We start from the raw sequence: 14365 nt of genomic DNA, 5'->3' as shown, positions 1-14365 counted from the left end.
AAGCACATGGGAAAATGCATCATTACAGTTCTTTAAACACAGCCAGGTACCCCCACCTCCCCGCCTCCCACAGCTGTTCCCTCTGCCCGCATCCTCGCTGGGCAAGCCCCTTCTCCCAGCACCCCCTTCAGCAAAGGATACTTGGGCATCCCTGCTGAGAGCTTAATAAGGGTTACACAGAAGGAGGTGTAAGTGGTCAGAGCTAATGACGACCATCCAGGCCCCTGCAGGTTAGCAGCCCTGCACACCAGGCTTCTTGGAAACGCCCGTCTCCCAGGGAATGCAAATGTGTTACTCAATTCCTCTCCCAGCTGCTGTCTGGGCTTCTAGATCAATACTGTTCAGCTACATGGGGCTTGAGGGGTCCCTTGCACAGGCCTTCTCCTCTATACAGACAAGGGTCTGCTCCAATTACAGCACAGCAGTAAGTTTTCCTTAAGGAAGCAGCTAAACACCGGCCTTTCACAGCCGGGCAGCGCAGCGGTTCTCAAAGGCTGGGCGGTTTTGCCCACCCCGCCCTCATGGGACATTTAGTTAGGTCTGAGGGCATTTCTCACTGTCAAAACGGGAGGTGCTGCTGGCATCAAATGGGTAGAGGGTGGGGGTGCTGCTCAACAGCCTTCGGGGCACAGGACCCCCCGCCCCCCGCAACGAACTTTCACTCAGACCAAAACAGAGAAACCTTGGCCTAACTTTTTCAATACCGGACTGACTGAAGTATGCACAGTATCGGGATGAGTACTAGAAAAAGCATTAAAACATGTTTTCTTTTGTTTTTTTAAGAAACGATCACTATTTACATTTAGATTCACAGGTAGCTGCCGCTCAGGTATTGCCAAGAAGTGTCCTAGATGTTCCTTCACCTATTTGATCTCTCACCTTGGGCAGTAAGTACTTTATACCTTATTTCAGGGTCAGAGAGGTGAAGTAACTTGCCCGAGATCACACAGCTATTGAGCAGAAGAGCTGAGGCAAAGACTGAGGGAGAAAACGAGAGCTGGGCCTGCAGCTTCCACTTGGCCTGTCAGGACCAAGCCAGCCTTCCGGAGGCCCATCTGCTCCCTGTCCTGCAGGCCCCTCATCAAGCAAAGTCACCACCAACAGGCCTGCTCCCTCTGGCCACTGGGGCCCTAACCATCTCCACGGCTTCCTCCCTCCAAGCCCTTACTCCTCAATGAGCCCCCCCCAAGACTCCCATGCTGCCTCCTTTCACCCAGCACCGGGCTCAGCGATAGCGAGGAGCCGGGGAACAGAGGCTCTAGGTAGCGAGAGTCGCCTGGGCTCAGGGGATGAAGTGGAGACGCAGGGTGACTCAAGAGGCCAGGCGAGGACCCCCACAGACCTGCCCCCACAAAAACTCACACAGCCTGCAGTCCACTGAGCACCTAGCGTGCGCCCGGCCCTCGCTGTGATGCCCCTGTGAATTCACTCACCCATAAAACACAAAAATGGGGGGAGGACCACAAGGTATTGGGGGAGAAAGGAGTAGACCATGCGGCTCTGAAGTAAATAGGGAGAACCACGAGGTTCTGAGGGGAAAGAAAGAGGGCCGGGATCAGGCAGCTTTGGAGGAGTGAAGAGAGGACCATGCGGTTCTGAAGGGAAAGGAAGAGGACCACGAGGTTTTGGAGTGCTTCTTTTTGCCATGCGGCTTAGGCAGCAGGAGAGACTTTGCCGGGAAGAAAGGGGGAGAAAGGACTCTTGCTGGTGGGCCATGAGAAGGTGCCACATGGCTCTGGATTAACTGGAGATTGCAGCGGCCACCCAGCTGATGGTGCTGGGAGCCTGAATCACAGACTTCTACTTCCTTTCCTGAGACACGGTACCCCGGACTGGGCAGAGGGAGAGGGAAGGACTGTGCATCTGTGGGTGTTCTAGAGGACTTCAGTATCTTATTGAAGACATTAAGCCATTACTCTAAGTCTGTGTAACTTTTAAATAAACAATTCCTTTCCTTTTCACCAAAAAAAAAAAAAACCCCACACAAAAATGTTTGTGCCAAACATTTTTGGCACAAAGCCCTTTCACACAGCGAAGGTGTGGGCATGGGCTTTTGAACCCCTAAGCTCTCTCCTCTCTGCGGCTTCCCAGCCACCTCCCTCTGAAGCAAGGTTCCCCAAACTTGCCAAGAACTCCTAGTGACTGTGGACACCTGTCCCCTAGGCCCTTCGCTGACACCCGATTCTGGAGCTCCGGGCTGGGCCCTGAGGAGCCGCATGAACAGGCCCCAGTGTGTTCACAGACGGACGAGGACAACACCGGCCCGAGTAAAGGGGTCACGCAGCCACACGATCTGAGCGGCCACGACACAATTTCAGGGCCACGGCCTTGGCAGGCAGGGTCACAGACAATCCCCCCAACGTTCCTGGGCTCCTCCCAATGCGGGCGACAGCTGGTGACTGCATCCTGCGACCGGGAACGCTGCTCACAGTAGCAGCACACCGGTCTGGCAGCACACCAGAGAGAAAAGGTGCTCCCCCAAACACAGCCGCGCCACAGACCAGCCCGCTCCGGCCCAGCCCGGGACTCACCTGCGATGGCCCCCACGTGCAGCTGGGGGAGCATCAGTGGGTCAGCGTGCCAGCCCACAGTCACAGACGCCTTGGCTGACTCTGACCAGGACAGGCCACCGCCTTGGCGGGACACGGGGTCTGCTAGGAGCACACACGTGGCAGCCAGGGCCAACTGCAGGCGCGCTCCCGCCTGCCGGGCCCTCTGAGGGGCAGCTGTAGGGCCACCGGCCACTCTCCGCACGCCCTCTCACAGCCGTGCCCTCCTCACAGCACTTCCCGGTCTGGGGGTTCCCGTTTGCTCGTGGGACAGATTCCTGTGCCCGCTTCACCCTTCCGGCCTGTAAGCCCACCTGCAGTCACTACCTGTGACCACTCGCACCGCTGCGCAGCGCCTGCACCACCTGCCAAGGGCAGTGCCCAGGACACACACTTGCCGAATGACAGCACGAAAGCACAGGGAAGGGGCTGATGCTGCGGGAGCTGTCCCCACGGGGACCCCCACAGCCCTGGTCTGGCACCTGGGTGACAGGGTGCACGGTCTGGTCCCAGCGCACGTGACATGACCAGGGGCCCCCAGAAACGCCAGCCTTGCGTTACACAGGTGGGGGCTGCAGTGGGAAGTGCGGGTGACTCCATCTGCCATCGGCCTTACCAGCAGCCTCTGGTCGGCCCAGAGCACTCAGGGCACCAGCGTGAAGGCCCTGCAGAGAATGCAGCGTGAAGGCCCTGGCGAAGCAGGCTGCTGGTCTGCTGACACGGACCGCTTGTGGGCCATCCTCAGCCGCAGCCAGTCAGAAGCCAGGAGGTGACAAGAGACTGTGCGAGAGAGCCAAAGACACACAAGTGACAGCTAGCAGAAGGAATCGAAGAGCAGCACCGCCAACAGACCAGGCCCACACAGCACTCTGCAGCGTCCTGGGCAGGATTCCCTGTCCGACACGGGGCCTGCTCGACAGGGCAGGGCACACGCAGCAACAGAGGCCCGACAAGAACAACAGAACTGGTCTGCAGTCAACAACCTGCACCTTCCAGAGAGACAGAGTGACATTACCTGGTGAAGAAGTTACTGAATGGACCCAGTATTCTCAATTTACTTCCCTCCGCAATTTCATCCACACAGTCCTGCTGGTATAGGTCATGGGTTTCCTTGATGGAGCTCAAGGTGACGTCAGTGAACTGCGGGTCATCGTCATTCTCCAGGGTCACAATGGCACTGGAGCTGCTCGTGACCACAAGGTCCAAGATGTCCTCATTACTGACGGACAGTGTGGTGGACAGCTCCGTGCCGAGACTGGACACGCTGCAGAGGGAGACATCGTCGCTGCGGTTCAGGGCTCTGGAGGGGGGGCTGCAGAGCTTCAGCGAGTCGTAGCCCGTCCTGGGAAACGTGGAGGACTTCCGCACACTCTGCTCCCGCTCAGGGCCCGCGGGGGCCGGCGCTGCGTAGGAGGGCAGGGGGCATGCGCTCTGGCAGGCCCGCTCGGGGCCTGCCTCCGACTCAGACTGCTTCCTCCTCACGTGGACCGCGCTGCAGGGCACAGGCTCCGGGTCGCTGATCTCTAGGGTGGGGATGCCTGAGTCCGCCGACTGCAGGCTGTGCTGGTCCAGCGCCCCGAGTGTCCGCTTGGGCCCGTACTCGGACAATGACAGGGATCTGGGGGCCTTGAGGTTCGCGTGCTGCAGGTGCTGAATGTGGTTTCCTGGCTGACCGTCCAGAATGCCCATCAGGGCTACGCCATTCGTAGAGCTGGAAAGGCTTCCATCAGTCATCTTGGTCCAAGGAGAAACTAGGAAAAACACCAGAATGGAAATTAAGGCAGTGGAGGGAAAAGCCAAAGATGCCACTCCTCCAAAGCACAGCTCTAACGTCCTGACACCTTTTTTAGAGAAGGAATCCTTGAAAAAAGTCCTACATACCCAAGTTTTAGTTCAGGACCAGCAGTTAGAGATCTGACATAAATTATCATGATATAAAATACCAGGAAGGTAACTCAAACGAAGGATACATGGAGGGTAAAAATATGTAAAATAATCATCTCCGCCATCCTTGTGGCCCCCCGCCAGTCACACCCGTGGCCCCAGGGCGGCGCTGGCGGCAGCATGAGGGCTGTGCCAGGCAAAGCCGGGGCTTTTTAATGATGAACAGGCGATCTCTGTTGAGGGCACGTGGATTCTTAACCCACACACAAGGCAAGGCTCTACTTGCTCTGCGGCAGCATAAAAACCAGGCTGTCTTTGCCCTGGCCGGCGGCTCTGACGGGTGGTTGGGGGCGTCGTGCTGTGTACGAAAAAGTTGCAGGTTTGATTCCAGACCAGGGCACATGCCTAGGTTGCAGGTTCAGTCCCTGGAGACAACCGATCAACATTTCTTTCTCCCCTCCCACCCCCTCTTCTCCCTTTAAAATCAATAAACATAGCCTCAGGTGAGGTTTTTCTAAAAAAAAAATGACGTTTTTAAAACAAGATCAACTGCACACACCACATGTGGCGAGAGGACCCCAGACACAGCCCTGCTGGCAGTGGCCTCCACAAAGGTGTCGTCACCTCGCTCAGCCCTGCAAGGTGAGGCGCAGCACCCCCTTTACCACAGGAGGACTCGAGCACAGAGAGGTTAAGAATCAGGCCCAACGTCACACAGTTACCTAGCGGCAGGGCTGGGATCTATAGGGCTGACCCCCGAACAGGCCACACCTAGTGGACAAATGGCTTAGTATGGAGTCAGAAAAGCCCAGGTCAGAAGACTGGCTCAGCGGGGACGGAGAAGCGATACAGGAAAAAGACAGACCATGACACCCTGAGATACAAACTGAGTGAGAAGTCAAAGCAGCCGGTCACACACACACACACACACACACTCACACACACGCACCCCCAGGGCCCGGCCCTTCTCTGGCTGAAGACTGGGGTGCGGAAGAGGGGTAGGAGGTGCACCAGCTCGGACAGCACAGTGTCCAGAGGACTGAGGGCCCTGGCATACATGATGTCACCCTCTATTGTCCTTTGAAATGTCAAAGCTAAAGGGACCTGGTGGTGCACTGAATCTGATCCGTGGAGCAGAGCACCAGAGAGGACGGGCCTGGAACTCGACACGGCTGGGTCCTGTCCCAGCCCCACCACAGGGCCTCGGCCTCAGGAGAGTGAAAGTGCGAGAGAACAGCTCCCCGGCCCCCAGGGCACTCTGCGGGTAGCTGCTACCACCCAACAGAAAGTCAGAAAGTCGCTGAAGGTTTCCAAGCAGGGCGGCAACAACACCCTTTTGATAACCACGCCCTCCTGGGTGTTTTTTAGCTTTTGTAAAGAGCCTTCCAGCTCCCCTCCAAGAAGCCTGGCTGCCTCTCAACTTCAACTCGGTCAACACTGCAAAGCCAATTCATCGAAAGCAGAAAAGGGAAGAGGGGTTCATGGCCTTCCCTCACCGAAATCGAAGGGACCAGTCAGTGCGGACCTGAAGCAACAAGAGAAACACAAAGGAATGAATGGAAAGGCAGAATTCGGAAAGAGACGGAACCACACACACAAGCCTGCGCGCAGCCCAGAGAGGGAGGAAGGGTCACCTAACCGCGGCGCTCTACTCCTCGGCTGCCAGCTTCTCTCGGAAGGTAGAGCCACGCGCGCTGCCCCAAAACAAAAATACCGGCAAAATCGAGTCCCACACGAAAATGAAATTATAATGCTCCGTGAAACGACCTGAAAGGAAGGAAGCGCTCTCTGGACACGGATGCGAGCGTAGGCGCTGCGGGCTGCTGGGGGAGGGGCAGAGGCGGGTACAGGGGGGATAAACGGTGAAGCAAAAAGCAACTAATTAACTAAAAATAAATGAAAATAAAAACACAGAGTGAAAACTCAGGTCACCCCCCGGAAGTCCCTGAGCACCCCTCACACAGGTGAGCACGTTTTCAATGCTGTGTGGCCCACTGCCCTGAACTCGCTGGGCCACAGCCTCCCCCAGACTCCCGGCAGGTCGTGAGCTACTCCCGGGCAAGGTCCCAGCAAATTGTGTCTGGGACCCCGCTCTGGGACCCTGCTCTGGGAAAATCTCTGAACTGAGCCCAGGCAGTGAAACAAAGGATTCACACAAGGAAGAGACAGGGAGTCAAACTTAGACAAACCTGGAAGTTCCACTTTTCTATTTTAATGAAAAGGAAAAACATAGATAAGAGATAATCTTCAGTGATGTCAAAGGTAATTAGAACATCAAAACACCACAGGCACCCCAACAGGTCAAAGTGGCACAAAGCCTAAATGCAAGAGGAAGCCCGGGAGGGAACGACTCTGCCGGCCTGGCTGAAATTCTTGCTCTGCCGCCTACCAGCTGGGGCAACCTGAGGGGTGGGGGGGAAATGCTGGACCTTTCTGAGCCTCCACTCCCCTCCTCCCCATCAGTGAAACGGGGTGCTCCCTAGAAATCCCGGGGGGACTGGAAGCCAATGAAAGGAGGTGGTTTGGGGAAAGCACCAGTGCACCCTGCATCTGACACGCGCGGCAGGTACCCACTAAACAGGAATTTTCTCTACTTTAACCACATTGAAAGCTCAAGTACCTACCAAAAAATGGACTTGAACTGAAATACCAGAGTGACAGGAATGCGTAACAAGTGCGGTAAGGGAACCCAGGGACCCCTCTCCTCCGAGTCACCTGACTGGAGCACAGGGAAGATGGGGGTGTGGCCTCGCAGGGCCTGAGGAGCAGCCCAGGGCCTGCTCTAAGGGAGCTGCTGAGCCACCGGTGAGGCCTCCGCGTGTTCCAAGTCCAGTTTAAGTTCCTTAAGCCTCAGGAACAGGGTGTTCCTTCAGGAAAATAAACCTAACAGGGAAAAAGTACTTCCGCTTGCAACACACTCTAAACCCAAAATCTTCAAGGGCCAAGGCCACCTGTCCTCAAGCCCTCCCACCTGGTGCCACCAGTGCTGTAAAACCAGAGACCGCACCCCCAGGGAGAGCACGTGCCCCGGGGGTGGGGGGGGCGCACAGTGCCGCTGAGACAGGCTGCAGGCGGACTCTGGAAGCCTGCCAGGAGGCCAACTGCCGCTGGCCCGCCTCCAAGTCACATGTTTTCTAAAGACAGAATAAGCCTGAATTCCCCAAGCTGGCACAGGGCGCTCCAAATCCGTCCCTGCCAGCCTCCCAGCCTCACACTGTCACTTCAGCTCGCTCAGCACCCAGGACTGCTGCACCATGCCTGGGACACGCTCCCAGCTCGGCCTTCGGTGCCCCGAGAGATCTAGTAGCAGGTGCCGCCAGGAGGCACAGCACACTTCCAAGGCCACCTCCTCTGAGAAGCCTCCCTACCTCTCCCAGGAAGCTGCAGGCCCTCCTTCCTCTTCAACTCCTCTTGGCTACATCCCACCTAAAACAACTATGTTTACAGCTGTTCCCATGTCTCCCTGCACTGGCTTCAAAGCTCCGCAGGCTCAGCACTAATAGCTTCTGGACACCACTGCCTGGACAAATGCCTGGCATGGATTAAGGATTCACAAATCTATTTGTTGAATTAATTATTACTGACAACTACATTCTAAGTGGGCAGGTTTCAGGTACAGTCGATCCAAGAAACATCTTCTGAGAACTGGGTTATGTCCCAAAAACAAGGTAAGCAGTGGAAGTAACAAGACGAGGCAGAAAATCCGTCCCATCGAGCTCCTGGCATGTGAGCGACGACAGACACAGCAGGGAAGGGACAGCCGCCCATGCCTCCCGTCGGCCACTAGACTAGCCGGCAAGGAACACTGTCGGAGGTGCAGGGAAGTAAGACACAGCACGGCTGTTTCCCAAAGGCCACACCACCATGGCCCGAGGACACAAGCCCGCTGCAGCGGCCACCACAGGGCGCCCCCAGGCTCTCAGGCACAGCCCGGCAGCAGCTGTGGACACGCTCACCACAAGTGTAGTGGCGACCAGCCATCGCCTCCCAGACCAGAGTAGACACACAAGACGCCAAGCGCGGAAAAGAAGGAGGCAGTGTTCACTCCAGGCAGCAAGACCACCTGCGTTTCATCTGCCTGCCACAAAAGTGAGTTCTGCAGGCAGCAAACAAGTGCCCGAGAGAGTCGAATGAGCCGCACTCCGCTGGGCCACGTCCTGGGGTTACTGCAGGCCACAGAGTGGGCAGTGGCTCTGACCCGTGATCCTGAACAAGGCTGGACACAGTTCCACCTTGAAGCAAAGGTTTCATTTTCTCCTTAAAAAGCAATAGGACTAAGTCTTGACTACATCTTCATAGATAAAAGAAAGAGTTCATGAAGCCAAAACCAAGGGATTCAGTTTTGATCCCAGGCGGGGAAACCCTCACTGGTGGCTTCGGGGAGCAGTCACGCCGCCCATCCACGCAGAAGCCCCCTGGCTCCTTCCCGTCCTCGATGCAGCCCTCCGTGCCCAGCTGCTCTCTGGAGACCGTGGAGGAAGGCCGCCCCCTCCAGCCACACTGGCACAGGGATGCGGCTGCTCCCCCTGACCCTCCCAGGAGGCTGCGGGCACTCACCTTCGCTGCCAAGCTGCCCATCAACCCAGCTCCACGCCTGCCTCCCCCGACTCCTCTCCAGAGTCAAGCGCTCGGCTATCTGCGGCATTTCCCCTGTGGATGAGCCAGCTTCACAGAGGGCTCCGCAGCACCAACCACCATCTTCCTTTTTTTAACTCAGGTCCTGGCGCACACACCAAGGTTCCTGGAAAGAAATGCACAGGCCGATCCAGGGCTCAGGTGCCTCCATTAACAATTAACGAGAGCAGACGCCCCGGCTCGCCAAGTGCGCACTACACGTTGGGCACCGAGTTCACCGTTGAGTGTTCACGCCTACCCTCTGTGCACCCTCCACGACGACCCCGTCATTACCAGCTCACAGACACACGACAGGGGCCCGGAAGGTGTGTGTGACCAACTGGCAGTGCCAGGGCTGACCTGACGCTAAAGCACTTCCTCTTCACGTGGCCCGCACGAGAACCTAAAACAGGGGGTTAATTTGCATTTCGTAGAATGAAAAATCAACTAGAAAAGTATTCTGGTTTTTAAATGGGTTATTCTTTAGGATAAAAAAGAAACCTTAAAAAACAGAATTTCTTAGAAGTTCGATATACTCCGCTGGGGGGTGAATGGCAACTTTCAGGCACCTGGGACTCAACACAGTGTTGTTTAACCAAGTTTGGGTCCGTCAGCAAACCAGGCAGAAACCGGGGTTAGACCGCGAAGGCCCCCAAAGGCCCCTCCACAGCCCTACAGAAGAGACTCTGAAGTCACACTGCCCGAAGGTGGTCACGTTGAAAAGGCATGGGGGGGACATCTTCAACTGAGGACATTCAACATATGGGGGACGCCCCATGACCCCAAAATATTTCAACTGCATTTGGCTATTTACCAAAACGAATCGCCTAAGCACCAGTGTGCTTGAGGGGCCACAGACAGGTCAGGGAGGCATGCCGACCACTTAAGAAAGCCAACGCAACTTATACTCATCATCGTTAAGAAGAGAAACCATTCACCAAAGACACACCATAACCAAACGTGCCATCGCCTGCGCCAGTCACCCCGAGCCCTGCGAGAGCACTGCAGACACTGAGGCGCAGAGGGGCTGAGCCACCTGCCCAGGCTCACACAGGAACACACGCTGAACCCGAACCAGGCCTGACGCCAAGTGGCTGCTGCAGTGCTCAGGAACACAGGCCCTACATTTTGTGATGACCGATAAGCTAAACAGTTAACAATTTTTTCTGTATGTATGTTAGCTTCAATAGAAAAGTTTTAAAAATAAAGTAAATGAGGGGGTGCCCTGGCTGGTGTGGCTCAGAGAAGTTAGCGATGGCCTGCGAACCAAAGGGTCATTGGTTCGGTTCCCGGTCAGGGCACATGCCTGCGTTGCAGGCCAGGTCCCCAGTAAGAGCTGCTGGAGAGGCAACCACACATTGATGTTTCTCTCCCTCTCTTTTTCCCTCCCTCTCCCTCTCTCTAAAAATAAATAAATAAAGTCTTTTGATAAATAAATAAATAAATAAATGGGGGGGTGCAGGTTCTGGAGATAGATTGTCTAGGTTCAAATCCCAGCCTCTCCATTTTCTATGACCTTGAACAAGTTTCTCGATTTTCCTGTGCCTCAATTTCTGTGTAGTAAAACGGGGCCGACAGCAGAGCCTGTCTCCTCAGGCAGCTGAAAGATTAGGGGAAGTAATCCACATATAGCCTTTAGAACTGTTGCCAGGCAAGAGTTAAGCCTTAGAAAAGCTGGCTGGTGTTATTCTTTCCTGGGCACCTGATAGGCCCAGCCAGCTCAGGCCCACTATTTTAGCACCTCATTTGCATAAGCAAGCTCAGACACAGCCAGTCTGTCCGCACAGCCTCACTGCACAGCTTCCTCCTGTCCCTAACATCTCTCCTCTCACTTGCTGGGCAGCACTGACTGAGCTCTGGGCCTCAACTTCCCCATCTGTAAAAGGAGACAATCAGCCCTGCTGATCTACCTGAGGTCCTTCCAGCTTGACGCTCCCGAATTCTAAACCCAGGCCCTACAAAGTTTGTATCTGTCCTAAAACAGACATGAGCAAACAACAGCCATTTCCCTAAAATCCTCTCACATACGTATAAATGTCTGCTTTGATGACAAACCTTCTCCAAGGTCTCAGCGGTCCACAAGCAAGGACAGCATGCTAGGCAGGCATCCCCTGCGCTGAGGCTGCGACAGGAAGGCCAGAGGCTCGGACCAATGTGGGAGACAGACCCCCAAACCAGGTGCTCTGATAAACGGGGCCCTCACTGTTACAGAGGCCTTTGGCAGGGCACAAGCACAGGGAAGTGGAGGCAGGAAGGACAGGAATTCACCTGCTGGACAGAGGGGTGGAGAAGTGGAGGAGTGGAGAGGGAGAGCGAGAAGGCCTGGTGGTGAGCACTGGAGGTGGTCAGCAGAGCCAGGCAAGGCTGGGCAGAAGGTGAAAACTGTTTCACCAACCTGGAGCCAGCCCAGCCCCGGCCCAGTGAAGTGCTGCACAGGGGCCTGCAGCGGACTACGAGGACCATGGAGGACACTGAGGTGCAGACTCGGAATCCCACCTCTGCCTCTCCCCTGCCAGGTGCCTACGAACCAGTGAGCTACGTTACCTCCCTAATTTAGTTTCCCAAAAGGTGTGTTCCCTGAATAACCCTGGGCCCAAGTCCATGCCAGGTTCTCACCAGGGCTGGGGATCAGGTGGAGCCCTCAAACTCAAGGGGTCAAACAGACAGGAGACCTAAGAGCCTGGGGGTGTAGGGGCACCTGGGATAGGGCAGGGTGTAATAGGTTGGGAAGTCGCACCCAAGCTTGAGACCAGGGCTGGTCCTGGCCAGACGAACAGGGCAAGAGGAAGTGTTCCAAGACTGCTAGAAGGAGACCTGGCCCAGGCAAAGCACCTCACAGTGCCCAGCCACAGACCTAACTGCGGGGCAACAACCCCCGCTCCCGAAAGGCTCCACGAGGACAACGGCGAGGGGCCTCCACGCCCCAGACACTGGTCCCCAGGGCCTCCTGCACCGACAATCTTCCAAAGCACAGCTGCCATTTCCACGCTGGTGAAAACAGTGCCCTGTGCAATTTTAAGGCAGAAATGGTTTCACCTGGCCAGGCAAAGATCCTGTCACTAAAATGCCTGGTGTGGGGTCTGGGGACTAGGGCGTGCAGGGCCAGTCCTCCGCTTCATCACGGCTTCACCCCCTCAGCTTCCAGCCGCCGACTCCTTCCTCCGGCCAGCTCCCTGGCCAGCGAGGAACGCCTGGGCAGTGTCCTCCCCGCGCCCGACACATACCGGCTGGAGCCTTCCAGCCTGGGTCAGCAAGGCGCAGGGGGGTCCAGGGCCGGGGAACGGGAGTCCCGATCGAGGGGCAGAGGGTCCCAGGAGGAGGGCGTCTGGGGCCTAGGGACAGGGATTCCAAGAAGGAAGGGTGTCAGGGGCTCCACGTGGAGGGGGAGGCTCCAAGGGATCGGGGACCCCGAGGTGGAAGGGGCCCCGCTGCCGGGAGGGGCGGGTCCAAGCGCTGAGCCCGCAGCCCCGCGCATCTGAAAGGACAAACTCTTCGTCAAGTTCCGGAAAAGAAGCGTGTCAGGGTGCGCGTCTCACTGAGGGGCGGTCGAGCGCCGAGTTGTTCTTTACTGAGCCCGCAGTGTTCCCCGGGCCCCACGGGCTCCCCAGTGCCGGACTAAGTGGCGACCGCGCGGCGAGGGGGCGGCGGATCAGGACCCGGACGCGCGCTGGCCCGCCACCCCGCCCGCCCGAGGCCACCTCCCCGCTCCGGTCGCCGCTGCAGCAGGTGGCAGCGGCGCCGCACGCCTGGGGCCCCTCCCGCCCTCCCAGCCCCGCCCCCGCCGCAGGCCCTCAGTACCGGAGTTAGCTCAGCTCCGACGCCATCCCGGAGCTGGCGAGTAGGTACCCCAAGTCCCGCGGGACCCGCAACTTGAGCGGCGAGAACGCAGGGAGCGCGGCAGGCGGCGGGTCCGGCGAGCAGGTGCGCGCGAGCCGCCCGCGGCCAACGGCGGAGCACGCCCTCGCCCCGCCCCGCGCGCCCTCGCCCCGCCCCGCGCATCCTCGCCCCGCCCCCCGCCGGCCGCGGCCGCTCTTCTATCAGAGCTGCCGCCTCCCGCCGCACCGCCGCTGCAGCTCCTAGAACTCGACGCTCGCCCTGCAGCCCTTCCTGCGACCCGCTCCCCACTCCACCCAGGGCCCCGCCGCGGCGTCGCCGGCCCTCTGCTCTCCCGAGGGCCAAGCGGAGCCGCGAGAGTTGCCTGAAGGGATCGTCGTGTCCACAGAGCCCTCTTGGACACTCGCCTGGGGCCCCCTTACCTGGTCGGCTCCACCCGCGGCCATCTTGGAAGTGGGAAGCTGCCGGGAGGGGGAAGGGGCTCGCGCGGGCAGGGACCAGGCGTGGGGAGCCGAGCGGTGGAGCGCATCGATGGGTGCCCCTGCCTCTGGGCAGGTGTGCGGTGGGAGGAGGGGCCAGGTCCCCTCCTGGCCGGAGACCGGAGGCCTGTGTGGGCGAACCGCGACCACAGGCCGGACCGGCGGCCTCCATGCCCGGCTTTAGTCACTTTATCTGTAAAATGGGCTTTTCTGGTAGTTGTCCTTTACTGAGCTCTTACCCAGTGCAAGCGCCTGGGGATCTTTGAAAATGCCAAAGCCCAGGCCACTCCCCAGGCCAGTTACTTGGAGGTGAGTTAGTTTTGCAAGTTGGGTAATGTGCAGACAAGTTTGGGGATCCCCTAGCCTAGCGTTTATGGGCATTATTTTGCGTCAACGTTGCAGAAACGCCTGGACAGGGTCTGTGATCAAAGCCGCGTAGTGTATAGAGAGGCAGAAAAGCCTCTTGCCCAAGGTCCCAGGACCCCGGACAGTAGCCGGGAGGGTTCGGAAGCCAGGTGCCCCACGCAGACCACCTTCCAAAACCTCGTGAGGCCCTGAATGAGAAACTTGTTAGGCAGTAGCTAATCTGTTCTCCTAGATGGAGGCTTCCTGAGGCAAACCCCGCCTGTCCTCTGTTTACTGCTGTGTGACCTGTGCCTGGCAAATAGTAGGCACTTAAATATTTATTAAATTGTCATTGTCTTCTGGGGACATCAAGTCTAGAGGAAAGACTCCAGTGGCTGGGACCCAGAAGGCCTGGGTTGCACACTGGGCTTTGATCCTGCCAGCCAGCAGCCCCGAGTGCTGTCACCAGTAGAATTACCAGAGAGGAAACCTCAGAGACCGGCCAGCTGAGTCTAAGGGAGAACGGGAGAGCAGATCGGTCACGGGCAGGAAGGGTAATCTCCCCAGCCCAGAGAGCATCTGGAGGCATGCAGCGAAAGATTACTTTGTCAGGGCCACAGTCATGTGGGTTGGGCCAAAGAACCCTGACTTCCTCCTGTC

At 57.5% G+C, this 14365-nt stretch overlaps 1 protein-coding gene across 7 annotated transcripts in view; it reads right to left on the bottom strand.

Moving 5' to 3' along the window:
- LOC112316798 (TBC1 domain family member 14) overlaps positions 1-14365 on the bottom strand; it is a 168565-nt gene that overhangs the window by 69196 nt on the left and 85004 nt on the right. For 4 of the 7 annotated variants that reach the window (XM_053922483.1, XM_053922481.1, XM_053922482.2 and 1 more), the window contains one exon: positions 3565-4300. In XM_053922483.1, coding sequence (XP_053778458.1) covers positions 3565-4300 — 736 coding nt within the window. Of the gene's footprint in view, positions 1-3564; positions 4301-8990; positions 9175-12845; positions 12997-13303; positions 13334-14365 lie in introns of those variants that run through there. The other 3 variants (XM_053922486.2, XM_024573720.4, XM_053922487.1) reach the window with 3 other exon arrangements.

This window comes from Desmodus rotundus, chromosome 4 (assembly GCF_022682495.2).
Source record: "Desmodus rotundus isolate HL8 chromosome 4, HLdesRot8A.1, whole genome shotgun sequence".
In the NCBI taxonomy this organism is placed as follows: domain Eukaryota; kingdom Metazoa; phylum Chordata; class Mammalia; order Chiroptera; family Phyllostomidae; genus Desmodus; species Desmodus rotundus.
This window is presented reverse-complemented; position numbering and strand designations above follow the sequence as displayed.